The sequence below is a fragment of the Choristoneura fumiferana genome, chromosome 6, assembly GCF_025370935.1.
Source record: "Choristoneura fumiferana chromosome 6, NRCan_CFum_1, whole genome shotgun sequence".
Taxonomy (NCBI): domain Eukaryota; kingdom Metazoa; phylum Arthropoda; class Insecta; order Lepidoptera; family Tortricidae; genus Choristoneura; species Choristoneura fumiferana.
The window spans coordinates 15,439,357-15,456,925 of record NC_133477.1 but is presented as its reverse complement, the minus strand read 5'-3'; the positions used below and the strand labels follow the sequence as shown (position 1 = coordinate 15,456,925).

General features: G+C 35.3%; 1 protein-coding gene across 5 annotated transcripts; it reads left to right on the top strand.

Moving 5' to 3' along the window:
• Positions 1-762: 762 nt before the first annotated feature.
• LOC141429179 (uncharacterized) lies at positions 763-16,576 on the top strand. 5 transcript variants are annotated; one of them, XM_074089432.1, is made up of 7 exons: positions 763-895; positions 1,680-1,925; positions 2,169-2,533; positions 11,801-12,128; positions 13,172-13,810; positions 15,401-16,309; positions 16,357-16,576. In XM_074089432.1, the coding sequence occupies exons 2-5, from the start codon at positions 1,706-1,708 to the stop codon at positions 13,726-13,728; spliced, it is 1,470 nt and encodes a 489-aa protein (XP_073945533.1). In that variant the 5' UTR covers positions 763-895; positions 1,680-1,705; the 3' UTR covers positions 13,729-13,810; positions 15,401-16,309; positions 16,357-16,576. The 5 variants fall into 5 exon arrangements, with proteins under 5 accessions (XP_073945533.1, XP_073945536.1, XP_073945535.1 ...); XM_074089435.1 differs by having other exon boundaries at positions 2,169-2,335; positions 15,401-16,576; XM_074089434.1 differs by having other exon boundaries at positions 13,187-13,810; positions 15,401-16,576.
• Positions 16,577-17,569: the final 993 nt, after the last annotated feature.

The following is a 17,569-nucleotide window of genomic DNA, read 5'->3' as shown; positions in this document are numbered from 1 at the left end:
CAACACATTACATAAGGTTAATCAAAACATTTAAACGAACCAAATGCTATTCAAAGGGACCTCCCTCATAAAATCAAACTGGGGTTGATTCAATGCTACAAAAACCGTACGAAACGCATCCATCTCCCTTCGGTGGTCCCTGTCATCAATCACTGCTGTCGTTTGACCACACACCCCATCAAATAGGCTAATATTTCACAGTGATCTGCTATTTCCGAGCATTTTTGTTACACCTGGTAATATATCTGGTTCAGTCTAGGAAACTGAATCATGTACCAGAGTAGTCGATTTCATAAACTTGTGAGCAACTCGATCAAAATTATCTGAACACGCTTCTACGCTGTTAACAATAGAGTCGTGTTTATGAACAAGTTTATGAACTCGACAGTACCAGAGTGTTACTCAAAATTAATTTCACTATGATTTCTTTGGATGTGGATGTCACTACCAGATTATTGTATTGTCACGCAATTTACATAAGTATACAATATTAAGTTTCAAGTCAATCCAACTACTGGAAGTTGGTCGAATTTAACTTGCAAGATTTGATTACAGACAGACCTACGAAGACAGACAGACAAAGGGACAGGTGAAACTAAATAAAAGCTTGTGAAAAGGACCCTACAGCTTAAAACTTCACTTTCCATCGACTACTATTACCTTAATCTTCTTTTTTGTAGAACAATGTTTATCTATGACTTTGCACGCTGACATTACGATATGACCTGTAGCCATCAAAATAATTTATGACACTGTATAAAGCGTCATTAGATATTTATGATGAGTCACAAATTTAAACAAAAAATTATATAAAACGAAACATAGGTACTATGCGCTTCGTTTTCGCTTCTAAAAAATGCCCTCAATACTTTAAAAACATGAAGAGAATCGCTTGGTAATGACACTTGTTTTATCTTAGTATAATTAATCAATGTCCGTAGACCATACATAATTCATTGATGGTGCATACATTATTTAGCTGGCTGACAAGGAATTAGCTGGAAATGCAGCAATATCCAGCTTACTGTAAAGTATACACTTACCTTGATACTTGTAGCGTTACGTTCCTTATTCAAATCTAGCTGTAGCTAACTAGAATATATCGCATGCATTTTATTCAACGAAATAATACAGTCGAAATGATTACACTACTAACTAACCTTTGTGGCTTTACACGCGTGTGCCATTAGGTCTAGCAGTGATTTGAAATTCCGAGACTTTACTAAAACTCCAGAGGAAGTTTCCAAATATAACAACGTGGTTTTCAATAACGTTGCACAATAAACAGCTGAATTTGTAGGTATCGCGACAGTTGCGGAAATACCATAGCAAATATCAGGCAGGATAACGCTTAAGTATTACTTACCACTACTCAAGATGATAGCGAATTTGAAGAGGTCTTTACTATTAACAGTAAACGTTAAGACGTTTCATTGTGAAAACCGGATAAATCACGTGTTTAATCGAGTTTAGCTGGACATGTTTCGGGTTAATTCATAGCCCTTCATCTCGCAGCATTCGCCATGGTGGCTGCTGCAAAACGGGCACTGCATGCCACCGCTCTGGTAGCGCGACTGCTCGACGAAACTAATACTGGCACACAACCCACGTTTCCATTGTAATTTTTATTATTGTTGCCTTTAGGGTAGTACTTTCAAAATTAAAACGTTTCCTTTCAGGTACATATATTACACCTTCTAAAAACATGAGTCGTCGCCAACGCCCACCGCCATGCTGCATGGTAGATCTCGTGGACTGTTTCCAGGACTTTGTCAAGAAGTCCCTCATCTTCATATCCTTGGTGGTCTGCACTGTTGCCGCTTTGTTAGTTTACGCTGTCAAACTCATGCTTGACAGGAACCGGTCCCCTAGACACAGTGTTCAGCGTAGAGTCAGCAGTGGTCCACCGGGAACTCAACATACACGTACGTATCGCAACTTTCAGTTTGCTTCTGATCTGATATTTAAGCTGTGTAATTACAGATTTAGACACATTACAGATTACTGATAGGTTATTATACGATTGTATGGGAATGTATGTCTCACAAAGAAAGTTCTTCCAGATTGTAGTTTTATATGGTTGACTAACGTTAACATGGTCCAACTATTTGAACTCTACTCATAACTAAAAAGTACTTTTTATTATACTACCTTAATTTTTGTTGCAGCTTCCATATTACCATCGCCACAAGTCGCAGGTTGCCCCCCACCTACGCCCAACCCAACCAACGGCCAATCTTCACCGCCACTCTCACCAATATGTAAAGAAGTCCTCGCACTTATCAACAAGATAGATTGCGAAAAAAAGGAAAAATTGGCAGAAAGCAATAAAAAGGTAGAGGAATGCAGATTAAAAATAGAACAAAGCAATAGAAAATTAGAAGAATGCAATAAAAAGGTAGAAGAAAGCAATAATAAAGTAGAAGAAAGCAATAAAAAAGTAGATGAATGCTGTAAAAGATTAGAAGAATGCAATAAAATAGTAGAAGAGTTAAAAGTAAAAACAAATTCTAAATGCGAGAAGCCAAAGAAGGTAGGTTCAGAAATTTAATTGATAATAAATTTAATAAATTAATCTATCTTCTATACATATAATAAAGCTGAAGAGGGTCGAAAGTCTGTACATGGAAGATATTCGAAAAAAAGTTGGCTGGGGATACTTAGAATCGATAACAGAACACGTTCCAACAGTTTTTAGAATTTTTGTCTGTTTGTCTGTTTATCTGTTTATCTGTTTGTCGTTTATTTGACCGCGCATCACGTGAGAACGGCTGAACGGATTTTTATGCAAACTTTACTAATCTGACGAGAAAATCCCCGGCCAGGTTATAGGCTATAAAAATTCGACCCTTAGGGTATAAAAATTCAACCCTTAAAAGTGGAGGTAGCTACTACATTCGATTCGATTGAGTTAAGTTTCCACCTTCAAGTTTTCAAATACGTGCTATGACTATCAAGTACCCTGATAAACTAACAGATGGCGCTGAAATTAATAACTTTGTGACTCGAGTAAGGAAGGATTTTGCCAAATTAACTCAAAGTTTAAAAGAGGGAGTACGGATATCAACAAATAATTGAATAATTTAATTGATTTAATGATACGACTAAAATTAAACGACAATAAAGTAATTGCCACACGTTACAAGGCCATCTTTTGGAGAACTGGGTAAACAGTATGTAATGGAGTAAACTAATAAAAAAGAGTTTACTTACATAGTTACTTAGTTTTTTAGCATTAGAAATAGGGTAAACAATCTTGACGAGTCTATTTATTGAAAAACGTTTTAAAAAACAGTTACTATTACTTTATGATACCAAAAGCATGTAAATGATCATTATATCCTTGCTAATTGATACTATTTGCTGTGACTTATTTTTCAAAAGTTTTTTTCAATAAAAAGACACATCAAGATCGCTTGCCTTCTTTCTAATGCTAAAAAAAAGAACTATAAGTACTTAATGCTAAAATCAACACACATATCAACACGCGTACGAGTATAATTCTATACATCTATCTTATATCTATACAAAAGTTGGCTGGGGATACTTAGAATCGATAACAGAACACGTTCCAAAAGTTTTTAGAATTTTTGTCTGTTTATCTGTTTATTTGACCACGCATCACGTGAAAACGGCTGAACGGATTTTCATGCAAGCTTTACTAATCTGGCGAGAAAATCCCCGGTCAGGTTATATAGACTTTAAAAATCCTACCCCTAAAAGAGGGGGGGGGGCGGTAGCCGCTACTCTTGATTAAGTTAAGTTTGCACCTGAATCTTATGACGCTACTTAGGAAGGAGGTGCAGACTTATTTTCAAGTGTTGTACGACTATCGAGTACCCTGCTACACTAACAGATGCGGCTGATTTATCCAAATTGACTAAGTTTAAAAGAAGGAGTACGGATATCAAGAAATTTAGGTAATTGATTAAATAATATAACAAATTTAAACGACAATAAATTAATTGACACACATTTCACAGCGCCATCTTATGGGGAACTATGAAACAAACATAGTTACGTAGTGGTAACATCAACACTCATATTCAACACGCGTATAATTAATTAATAGGAAAATGTCATGAATTGTTCCTAATTTATTTATATCCGGAATACGGAAATTCGGCGAAGAACTAAAGTCACTGACATAGCTCGAAAAATTATATGGTAGGGATTTTTCGAAAATTCCACGAAACGGCCAATGCGGGACATTAACTTCATTCCTATCGAGTATTGTGTAAATATAAAAATCTACGCAGACGAAGTCGCGGGCAAAAGCTAGTTAAATCATATATTCATACATAACCATTAAAACTAAAACCAACCAAGCATTTGATACCATTAAATAATGATTACAAAACAAAGTTCTAATAGAAAACTTTATTGAGTTTTAACCTGGAAAACCAGATTAGCACGATTACTATATAAACTTGGATTTTTAATACCTTTGAAATACCTACTTAAATACAACATACAAAGTAATGTTTTATCATGGTATCGTGTCGGCCAAGTTCATATTTATCTTTCTTTCTCAACTAGCTTCTGAAGTATACTGGAGCTAACTAGGAAAGTAAGATACAGAGTAAGGTACAGACGTACATAATTTATTAATCAGGCGTTACTTTGCGGAGGTCCAAATCAATAAACTGAAATAATTACATTGCTCACCCGCGACATGAGCAAACGGGTGAGCAAAGCAATGGTTTCAGTTCATTCACCCTTAATAAGGCCCCATTTATTGGAGCATACTACCACAGAAGCACAAGCAGCTATCGAATACATACATACATGACAATAGTTATTTGTGCAACAAGAGAGCAAAGTTGTTTTTTGTTGCGAGTGTTGATTTTGAATCCCGAGTAAGCGAAGGATTCTATAATTGAATCACGAGCGTCAGCGCGTGATTCTAGGTTAGGATCCTGAGAGCAGCAAGGGATTCAAATAAGTACTTACACGAGATGCAAAAAACTTTGATCTCGTGTGACACATACAATTTTTCACCTCAGCAGCGAGAACATCATTTAAATATAACATAAGAGTAAAACCCCATATACCTACTTGTTTATAAAACAAACACAATTTTTTAAAATATAATCCGATTATTAAGATAAAAATATAATAATCACATTTAAAAACATAAAAGAGTGCCCAGTAAAATACAAGCAAAACAAATCAACAACAAAACAAATCAATACAAATCTCATACTCATAACATGCATTGTAATATGAACTAAGACCTTCTTGTGCTATATGTCACACTTATTTTTTAATACTTCAAAAAGCCTCATCTTGGGGTCATTAAAAAGGTTTAACAATAAACGTATAATTTATTATAAATGTTATTAAACCTTTCAATATGGATTTTATTAAGATTTCTATTACGTAAACATAAATAGATTTTTTAAAACATAATTCAATTTAACAAATATTTATTTCAACCGTAGAGGCTGTATACGGAATTCTTTTTAAAAAAATAAACAAGAAAAGCGGCTTTCGTGCAACGAGGTTGCATACTTTATTAAAAAATCGGGAAAATTTACATTTTGGAATTATTTCGTTGTCATGTAATTTATTAGGTATCTATCGATCGATATATTTTTAATATCAAAAATTTAATTCAAGATCGTAATCAACACATTTGATCCTATCTCTCGCTTTTTTCGTGTTGAAGTGAAATGACAGATCAAAGTAAAGTTCAAATATTTGGAATTCAGTGAGTAGACCCAACACTGTACTCAGCATTAAAAAAAAAAAAGTTACTTTGTCTCATGGAGTGAGCAAAATGCGATTTTGCTCACTGATTTCTCATAGCAAAACCTGCCTGTTTGAGGTGCTGAGGTGAAAAGAATATTTTTAGTCGTATTTTCAATTGACAAGATTTCATATTTCTAAGAGCATAATTTGATTCGTTCTCTGTTTTCTGTTTAGAAAGAGAAAGACGCTGATATTTTAAAAATTTCGCTACGATTATTAATTCATTTATTACAATTTTTTAAGATGTGCTTATTCTAAAAGGGCATAACTCCAAAACTACCACACAATAGATCCATTACTTTTGTCTAGTCTCTATTAAAAAAAAAAGATCACGTAAGTCTGACGTAGACGTTGTCAAAATTATGACAGCTCTTTTTTTGTGAAAAAGGTAAAGGAAACATATCTATTCTGTGGTAGTTTTGGCCAATTCAGAAATATTTTTTCATTTTTTTGTATTTTTTTAAATATGGAGAAAGAAATTATAATAAATATTTTCCCATGTTCAGGAGGCAAAACTCTTTCGATTCCTGTAGTAATTTAAAGGTGTTAAAAAAAATAAATTTTGTCAATAATTACTCATAGGAGCTGGATGCTGGATATTAATTATACCGTTTTAAACTTTCGTGATTTACCTCTTACTCCACTTACACGTATATTCCACGTATATTAAACGTATATATATTTTTTTATGGCTTTCACTCTTGCCGTTTTAGCAAGACGTATTTTGCCAATATCGACGTAGAGACATTACACACATGAGGAACACGTATATTTGGTCTAACATGATTCAAATGACATATGCCAAACTGACGGAACTAGAGTCTAAAATACAAAATGAGACATGGATCCACAGAAAAACCAGAAAAAGAGACCAGCGCTGGGAATCGAACCCAGGTCCTCAGCAATCCGTGCTGCGCGCTATAACCCTTACACCACCGCTGGACAGGAATCTAGACACGAATTTTTCCTATGCATACATAGGTTGCTTATGTCTACTACGCTACCTAAGCAGCAGCACTAACTAGAGTCCTTCCTACTGTTACGCAAACTATCGATACTTTTGCTTGTACCTAGTGCTAAAAGTGGTAATAGCATTATTTGTTGGTTTAAACGTTACGCTATCGAACTAAAAGTCTTATTTGGATTTTAAAATATAATTTACTAGCTTTTACCCGCGGGCTTCGCACGCGTAAACTATTCGGTCTGATAGTTGCAATTTAAATTTTCGGGATTTTACAAAATTCCCCTGGAAATTTCCAAAATTTTTATCGTGGTATTCATTGAGGTTGTGTTGTATAACTGTACAAAATTCAAGACTCTAAACCCAGTGCTAAAATTTCAAAATTTTTCCCTATCCAAATTCAAATCATTTATTCAGTAAATAGGCCGCAATGGGCACTTTTACACGTCATTTTTTAAAATACCAGCGCTTTCGGAAAGACCATCATTGCCAAGAAGAATGCGCCGCAAGAAGCTTGGCAGAAAGTCATTTTTTCAAAATAAAATAATTACAAATAAAATACTTAAAAACTACAGTAAGTATACAATTAAAGAAAAAATTACAAATAATAATAATAATAATACACGGATGTATGGGGTCCCTTAGTTACAAAACTATCCCGTGGAAATATCGGGATAAAAAGTAGCGTATGTGTTATTCCAGACGTCCGGCTACCTACATACCAAATTTCATGCCTCTAAGCCCAGCGGTTGTTATTTCGAGATTTTATCCCTATCCCGTGGGAATATCGGAATAAAAAGTAGCCTTTGTGTTATTCCAGAGGTCCATCTACCTACATTAGTTTTAGTGCTAGTTCTGGTCTTAGTTTTAGGTGGTACTTTTTGGAGCCAAAATAAACTTCTCTTTCTTTCTTTCTTTCTTCTTTCTTTCTTTCTTTACATACCAAATTTCATGGCTCTAAGCCCAGTGGTTGTTGTTTCGAGATTTTATCCCTAGTTATCCCGTGGGAATATCGGGTCAAAAAGTTGCCTATGTGTTATTCTAGACGGCCAACTACCTACATACCAAATTTTATGACTCTAAGCCCAGCGGGATTTTTATAAAAGTTCATTAACCCCTACATTAGAAAGCAGGTCTCACGAACTTTTATAGAACCCGCATATAGTTAGTAAGTTAACTTCATTTTTAAGAGTAGGTACCCTTCTTGTGTAATATGCATTATATACCTACCTAATTGTTGGCAATAAACGCATTTTCTTTCTTTCTTTCTTTCTTTCTTTCTTTCAGCGGTTGTTATTTCGAGACTTTATCCCTATCCCGTGGGAATATCGGAATAAAAAGTAGCCTATGTGTTATTCCAGAGGTCCAGCTACCTACATACTAAATTTCATGGCTCAAAGCCCAGCGGTTGTTATTTCAAGATTTTATCCCTAGGTATCCCGTGGGAATATCGGGTCAAAAAGTCGCCTATGTTTTATTCCAGACGTCCAACTACCTACATACCAAATTTCATGACTAAGCCTAGCGGTTGTTATTTCGAGATTTTATCCCCATCCCGTGGGAATATCGGGATAAAAAGTATCCTATGATTTAATCCAGGTTATAAACCAAACTCAACTCAACTTTCAACTCAACTTTCCGCCAAATTTCATTCAAATCCGTCCAGCCGTTTAAGCGTGAAGAAGTAACAAACATACTGACTCACTCACTCACTCACTCACAAACTTTTACATTTATAATATTAGTAGGATTCAGCACTTGGAGTGTCACTTTCCGACTCTGACGAACATTCTTGCAAATAAATAAGTTCGTTTATTTTACCGCTTTTATTTTTACCGATAACACTCACCTCTAGCTTAATGAGGGCTATCGCGTATGAATTCACCACTAGAGGCGCTAGTGTAGCGTGAGGTCTCCGAAATGTCAAATCTCATGGATTTTGGGTGAGCTACCCGGGTTTATTTATAATTAAAATATTGTTGTGAATATTTTGCAACATCTGATATGAATTATGACAAATATGCGTTCCGGGTCCGGGGCAATGAATGTCTGTGTTTTGAGACAGTTTTGTCTTTCAGAAACCTTTGTCCTCCCTTTTTTCCGAACAAAACGGGGACTATGCAACACTGTGGCATGCTCGATATTTTTTGGTACGGTTTTAAGGTGTATTAAATATGATTTTAATCTAAACTTTGTTTTCACGCCCGTAATAACAGACTTTGAAAGCCATACTTAAAAACCTCACGCAACAGTGCGCCACCTAGTGAGACAAAAAACGATAGCCCTCATTAAAACAACATTGTAAGGGCGTCCATTAAAGAAAGTAAGTTAATATAACACAGTGCCTACGCAGTAACTTAACAATTTGTTAGCAAATTTGAGTTTAAATATTCGAACAATCAGCAGTTTTAATGTGATTTCATTTTTTCAATCATTATTTCTCTGTTGGAAAAAAAACCGGCCAAGAGCGTGTCGGACACGCCCAAGATAGGGTTCCGTAGCCATTACGAAAAAAATCAAGTAATATTATGTGCGTTATAACACCATTAAAACACTTACTACAGTCTTAAAATCTTTTACCAGAAAAAGAGCGTGTCTTCACGGCACTTACGTCCTTTTGTTGAGAAGCGCAGTTTTTCGACAATAACTCAAAAACGGTATATCAATCATGTTGTAACCAATTTCCGTTGAAAGTATTTATTAAGCGTTACCTTTACATGTTTTTTTGCATATTTTTTGGACAAACGGTTTACAAGATAGAGGGGGGGACACAATTTTTGCTACTTTGGGAGCGATTATTTCCGGAAATCTTGACTTAATCAAAAAAGTTTTTGAGAAACCTTACTATCTTTTCAAAAGAGCGGTCGAACTATGTGCCACACGTTTATCGAGTAAAATGCCTGTGACATACGGACGGACGGAAAGACAGACAGACATGGCGAAACTATAAGGGTTCCGTTTTTGCCATTTTGGCTCCGGAACCCTAAAAACAAGGTTACATGTGTCATTTGAATCATCTTAGAAAAAATAGAGTATAATGTGTTTAAAATATCGACAACGCCCAACTTAAATGGCATGCTACATACAGAACCACTTAATAATAGCTGCGACGAAGCAAATGACATTAAAAATACTTATGTCCTAAAAGATGGAAAAATATACAGCGTGCAAATTACTTATGTCCTAAAAGATGGAAAAATATACAGCGTGTATTTTTGATACTACCTCAAACTGCAATCAGACGAAGATTTAAGTGCCGTGAACCGATATCAAAACAAATTGTTAATTTAGTATTAACTACCAGAGCGTAATAAATTTTTGAAATATTTTCGAGCAGCAATGTAATGCGTACAATAATTTGATACGAGAGAGAACCGTTCTGTGACAGCTGTCACGTCAACAAGTGCGACGTTTTGAATAAAAACATAACCCTCCTTCGGGCAGTCGGATAAAAACAAAGTAGTATCACGTAGCGATACATTGCGTGCTAATTAATTTTGTAAGGAAAATAATAAGTCTATTTTTTTTTACTAAAACATAATAAAATGTGATTATTAGGGCCTTCACTAACTGCCCTTCAAGTTTGAGGTAGTATCAAAAATACACGCTGAATACCGGGTGTGGCTTGTAATACGAGCAAATAATTAAAACATAGATCATACTCGTCAAACTGAACAACATTAGTTCAGCGACTTTATAATTGGTTTTTTAATTTTTATTATTTCACTTTTAAATTTATTCAAAGAAGCAATGTAAAGCAAAATGCTTGATGTTTGTAGCGTGACAGGCGACGTCAGTTAGGTTCTAGGATGGCGTACATTGATAGCAGTATTTAATTTGTATGAAAAAAGGAAAATTCAAACACTCCAAAGTCGCTGAACTAATGTTGTTCAGATTGACGAGGACGATCAATGTTTTAATTTTTTGCTCCTATTACAGGCCACACCCGGTAGGAAGGTTAATGACGCTTTAAATTATTAATGTCCGGTTGTATAACCTAGGTTAAGTCGATGGGTGGCCACTTTGGATACCACCCTAATGACTAAATTTAGTTCCATCAGAGCTCAACAGATGGCGTCGGCTGTAGATTAGATCGCGCTAACGTTTGGTCTACATAGGTTAATAAGTAAAACTTGCGTGTTTAGTTTGTTACATCTATCTCTTATTAAATAGACTTTCTATTAATAATTTTTGGTGGGAGCTTCTTTTTTATTATAGGGGTTCCTTGCATTTACTCCAGGTACGGGTTGTTACGTGATTTAAGCGAAATGACACTGGTTACAAAAATCACTGCACACTGCACTGAGTTTCTTTCACTGCACTGACGCGTTCTGTTCTGCGACAGTCACTGTAACTGAGTTAGAAATGAAAATATTATTTTCACTTCTCATGCTCGTAAAGTTGGTGTTTATGCTGGATCTAGGCGACATAAAATGAATTTTTATGCACTAGTGCATAAAATAAAATCTTCGTCTAAGACCAAGGTAATTAGGTGTCAACAGCCACAAACAAAGAAGTTTCTTTAAATTTTTTAATACATTTTTTATTTATATAAAACTAAAAATAAATCAAAATAAATCACTAAAACTAAAAAAATATAATTATATAGTAAAGCATGAAAAATAAAATTTACGTAGTGAGTGAACAATTGTTTTTACTGTTGCTATTTCATTTCCTCGCCATAGAAGTGAAAAGCAGAGTGTAAAACTCGAGAATTAAATCCATTTTCACCTCGACGTGTCTATCCTATATGAACGTCTTGGGTAAAATGGCTCGTTTTATGCTCTTGTTGTACAATCTACTATTAATGAGATTTGTTAAAAGCAGCTATTGAGCTATGACGTATTTATCACAGGCATGATTTTTAGCTGTAAGGTCTTGCTACAGAATAGAAAAAACAAGAGGAAATGTCATTCTCGGTTTGTGCCTTAACCAGTGTCACCGAAAATGCCCACATTTATACACACTTTGAAATTTTGGCGATTATTAGCCGTAACTTCAATCCGAAAAAAGTTTTATTGATATGCCACTTCCTCTTGGGTTTTCTATTCCATGGTGTTTTGCGTACAACTTTTTTTTTTACAGAAGGATGAATGTCCAGCTACGAAACCGCATGTGGATGATGATCCGTGTTCTGATGATTCAACTGAGAAAGTTAAACCATCAAAGAAAGATACAAATGCATGCAACGAAGATTTATGTAAGAATAAAAAATCAAAGAAAGGTAAAAATTCATCCGACGAAGATACGAGTGACACAAAGAAACCATGCGAAGAAGAATCCAATAAGAAAAAGAAATCAGCAAATCCGAAAAAGAAACCTTCAGGAAAATGTAAAGATTCATCGGATGAAGATTTATCTGTCAAAAAGAAAACTCCTAAGAAATGTAAAGATATATGCGGAGAAGATTCAGGTAAAACAAAAAAAAACTGCAAAAAATTGTAATGATTGCTCCGACGAAGATTCAGGCATAAAAAGATCCTGAAAAAATTGAAATGAGTACTCTGACGAAGATTCATGTGAGAAAACTCCGATTAAGAATAATGCTATTTATTGAATCGAGCGTTACTTTGCGGAGGTCCAAGTTGATGAAGTATAAACAATTTCTTTGCTCACCTGCGACCTTACGCTAGCTACGTCTATGCAACAAATGTGTTGAAATGTAATTTTAAGGGGCATGTTTCATCATATGAATGAACAGGTGTACTGCCTTTTCTTAGCAAACTTCACTTAGCAACCAACCTTTCGCCTAAGTTTCATTTGGAAATTGTCATAACTTTACTTCGCATTTTTTGTTTTTTCGCAACATTTTTAAATTGCAAAATTTTGGCAAATAACAAATTGTCAAATAAACATTTTGGCCAATTTTAATATTGCAAAGTTTTACTTTAAAAATTGTGCGAGCGAGCAAGACGGTTCGGAGCAGAAGTGACTTGGATAGTTTAGGTTCAGAAGGCTAAGGCGTGAATGAACATCCGGACTAATCAAATTTTGCAAAGCAATTAAATCATTCTTCATTAGACTCGGATTCTTTATGAAGTGTTACATTTTTGCGGTAAAGGGTTGCGTTTGGATGCTCTGGGATGCATGAAAATAATTAAGTCCTACTTTTATGTTAATGAGCAGGTTAGTAAAATATTTGAAGGTAGTTTGTTTGAGAAAAATAAAGTGGTTACTAAAGGAGTTTCAATGACAAATTTAAATGATTGTTTTCTTGGTTAGTCTAACATCTGGTAGCATGGTGAACGGTTCTGTTGCTCTGATGATGAACTCTGATTGAGTTTGAAACGCGTAAGAGTAATGTGATGGTGGAGGTAGTTGGGTTTGTGTGATGCGTGTATGCTTTTACAGCGTGGAAGCGGAGGACCTGTATGAACACACTTTGTTGCATAGACGTAGCTATCGTAAGGTCGCGGGCGAGCAAAGAATTTGTTTACAAATTTATTATGAATAAAGTTTCATGCGTTGAAGATTCAAGTCAGAAGAAAGTTTGTTGTGTAAGAAGCATATCATTGAAAAATGATTTAGATTCATGTGACGAAAATGTATGTTGTCTAAAGAGGTTATCATCAAAACAAGATAAAGATCCATCTAACAAAGACTCTTGTTGTCCAATAGAGATGTCATCAAATAAAGATAACTTTCCACACGATGTAAAAAAGAAACAACCAAAGAAAGACAAAAACGATCCATGTCCCGAAGATTTATGCTGTCTTGAAAGGTTATTATCAATGATAGATAAAAATAAAGATTCATTTGACGATAATTCAAGTCATAAAAGTAAAAAATCACTGCAGTGTAATAATGGCAAAAAACCAGAACAGAAAACCAAAAACGTCAAGAAAAAAGCATCAGCGAAGGAAAAGAAAAGCGACCAAAATCTGGCGAAGAAATCATCTAGTAAAGATTCTTCTAAATGCTCCTCTATAGAGTTAGAACAGGTAGACCCATGTGGCTGTCCGAACAGTTCTGCCCTACCTCCCATCATTATTATCCACAATTTAGACAAATAAATCCATTTTAGCCAAAAGCTTGATGCTAAGAAAACCTTCAACCCACGTGTCGTCCTAATCATCAACCTTTAATACAATGTAGGTAAGTTTCTTTCTAACCTCTTTTCGATATTTTTAAAGTTCCTGGTAACCAACCGTATAAGTAAATCTTTTATCAACTCCCAATGCAAAAAAGGGTGTTATAAGAATGTTGCCGATGTCTGTCTGTCTGTCTGTCTGTGGCATCGTAGCTCTCAAACGGATGAACCGATTTCAATGTGGTGTTTTTTTACGGAAAAGTGAGTTTCCATGCGATTCTTAACTGTGCTCTCCATCAGAAGCCGATCACAGAACTGTAGTAATACTTATAAAAAAAAAAATTAACAACAACTTAAGACAAGTTTTTCTTTACTTTCATCTGTTGTCTGTAATCAAATCTAGAAGCCAAATTTGACCCACTTCCAGTAATCAAATTAACGTGAAATTTGAAATACCTTACCTGCTTATGTATATACAATACACTTTTTGAATTTTTTGAATTTTGAATTTTCTGGTGGTCCGGCCAGGATCATCTCCGCAGGACGGAACTCCTCATTGTTAATGGCATCGACTTGAAATTTGGTACGGAAATGTAGTTTCTGTAGTTTTTATGCACACGCAAGTGTAGTCGGTAAAAATACAGTCCGTAAATAAGTTTTTGATAAAAATCTCATTTTGATTCAAGTTTTTTTGCTGACTGTACTTTTTGTTGACTGTACTTGTATTGTCGTTGTCACCCAAACTATATTTGCATACCAAATCTCAATTCGACGCCATTAACCGTTGAAGAGTTCCGTCCTGCGGAGACGATCCTGGCCGGACTACCAAGACGTCACTACCAGATTATTGTATTGTCATTTGTCACGCAATTTACAATGTATACCAAATTTCAAGTCAATCCAACAACTGGAAGTTGGTCGAATTTAACTTGTAAGATATGATTACAGACAGACAGACAACGGGACAGGTGAAACTAAATAAAAGCTTGTAATAATAAAAAGCAGGCTTGTATTAAAAATGAAATTTTAAACAGAAACTTTATTGGGCTGAGCACGAACAGAAACGTGCCTGCAACTTTTCATGCAGAAAATTGAAAATCAGTTTTATCATATCTGAACTTTTTTCATTTGCAGGTGAACAGTAAAACAAATTCCAAGGACTATGTTTTGCTTCTGTACCTATATATAGCTACCCACTAGCCATATATGTAGCATATATGTAGCTAGCCACTTCTCTTATGGCAATCAATCCATACTAATATAATAAATACGAAAGTGTGTGTGTTTGTCCGTCTTTCGTTTCTTTCGACGTGATTTTTGGCATAAAGATAGTTTATAGGTCAGAGTGTGACATTAGGCTACTTTTTATCCCGGAAAATGCACAGTTCCCGAGGGAACAGCGCGCGATAACCGAATTCAACGCGGGCGAAGCCGCGGGCAAAAGCTAACAAAATTGTTTATTAAAAATTCACGCAAGTAGCTTGCATATGTCGTACTTTTTTTTCAATCAAGACGCCTTAGTTTTAGGACGGTCTTGAATAAGAATACAGGTACTTGCACTAAAATGAACAAGCTACAAAAAATATCTTCTTAAAAATAAGTGGAAATTAGCATCACTTAATTTTTGAACTAACCCGCACAATTTTTTTTTTCAGCGTTTTAAAAATGCCCTGTAAACCCATGCAGTATCGAATAAAAGAAAAGGAGTTACTAAAACTGTCGTAATAATTGAATGAAATTTTACTAATGATCAGCAAAAGGCGTTGGCGACTGTACAATAGACAGAACACACAGTAAATCAGAGACAAAGTACATCCTCCCAAGGAGTAAAACGGTGTTTAGTGAAGGGTAGCGAACAAGATGCCATCATTTATTGAATCAGGCGTTACTTTGCGGAGGTCCACATCAATAACTAAAAGAAAATACTTTGCTCACCCGCAACCTTATGATAGCTACGTCTAAGCATCAAATGTATCATGCAGCTCCACCACCTCCACACTGTAAGAACACACACAAATCACCACCACCACACTACACTGAGGCGTTTCAAACTCAACCAGAGTTCATCTTCAGAGCAATACAAACTTTAGTCTAACATCTGTAAGCATGGTGAACACTTGTGATGCTCTAAAGATGAGCTCTGGTTGAGTTTGAAACGTGTCAGTGTAGTGTGGTGATAGTTGGTTTTGTGCGATTTGTGTGTGTTCTTACAGTGTGGAAGTGGAGGAGCTGCTTAAACACGCATTTGATGCATAAACGTAGCTTTAATTGGTCGCCGGTGAGCAAAGTAATTATTATTAGTTCATTGAAAATGTCATCATGCAACGCGGGTACAAAACGCGACTTAATAGTCGCACTGCACTTATTTTAAGGGGTTAAAATATGGTTAGGAATCACTGGACTAGATAAATGTAGTGACAAATTTGTATTGTTATCAAAAGTTGGAAAGTTGTGTGTCCTTTCCAAATTTAGCCTCTATATCTAATTATAAGCTTTGACACATAAATCATTTCAAACGTGTTCGTGTTAGGCTCAGTTTATACAAAGACGCGGTGCGGTGCAAAGCTTCGGTTCGCTGCGTCTCTGTTTTAATTTCTAACCTCAACAAAAGGCTATGGCAGTGCCTCTAGTGGTGTTTATTGGAAACAAACTGATGCATAGTAACTGATGCTTGAACACTAATGTGACACTAATGCACTCAAGACGTTAGGGTCTCGAATAAAAATTCATAAATATGCAAAATTAATCTAGATCCCGAGAAATGAAAACGATGTAGTCATGTTTCATGGGGAGAATTTATATTTTTAACTGTTATCGCATAGTTTTTAGTCATCGCTGTTGTATTATTTATCTTTAAAATAAACTTTTCTCCTATTTCTTACAGACTTTTATTTAACTCAATTGATCAAATTGACCCATTTGGCCCACTCTCGATGATAAACAAAAAATGTAGCATGCATAATTAATAGAGCTTTGAATAGAGTAAAATAATAATCGAGAAAAAATAATAGAACATATTTATTTTAGACATTTCAAGCAAAGAAAATGAAGTTTGTTAGGTATTTGTTATTTGTCAGTGAAGTGCAGCAAGCACTAATAATTTTTCAAATTTTCAAACTGATTGGACCGTAAACGTAATTCATCACCAGCAAGAAGTTTTTTTAAAAGCCTAAGCCTAAACTAGGTACAGCTTTTTATACGTGGTGTAGGTCAAGAAATTGTCAACAGTAATTCAATCAAATCAGCCCACATCCACCCACTGCTGGGTAAAGGCCACTTCATTTACAGAAATTACGAATTTTTAATTAATACATTATTACACAGGATTTGTCTTGGATTTGATTTGCGTCCTGTGGTTCAGTCTTCTCAAAAACTGATATATAATGTAAAGAAAAAGCAACGATATCTAATTATAATGTATTCTGAAAAACCGCGAGAGTCCACGAGAAACCGCGGCAAATTAAAAAAAAAACAGACTGGCAACACTTGCTGTTCACTGATTAAACGATGCTGATACTTAATTATTAATTTATTGAATCAGGCGTTACTTTGCGGAGGTCCATATCAATGAACTAAAAGAATTTCTTTGCTCACCCGCGCGACCTTATGATAGCTAAGTTTATGCAAGATATGCGTGTTCAAGCAGTTCCTCCACCTCCACACTGTAAGAACACACACAAATCACACAACTGACGCGTTTCGAACTCAACCAGAGCCCATCTTCAGAGCAACACAACCGTACACCATGCTACCACTCGCTGGACTCGTTTACTTAATTATTATCTATCAGGACGCAAGAAGCATCCAGTGTGACAATCCCTTAT

Excerpts from the sequence above, each read along its gene's own strand:
- LOC141429179 (XM_074089433.1), top strand. The coding sequence starts at position 1,706 with ATGAGTCGTCGCCAACGCCCACCGCCATGCTGCATGGTAGATCTCGTG. Across the intron at positions 1,926-2,168 it reads ACCGGGAACTCAACATACAC|CTTCCATATTACCATCGCCA; the intron begins GTACGTATCGCA and ends TTTTTGTTGCAG. Across the intron at positions 2,534-11,800 it reads AATGCGAGAAGCCAAAGAAG|AAGGATGAATGTCCAGCTAC; the intron begins GTAGGTTCAGAA and ends TTTTTTTTACAG.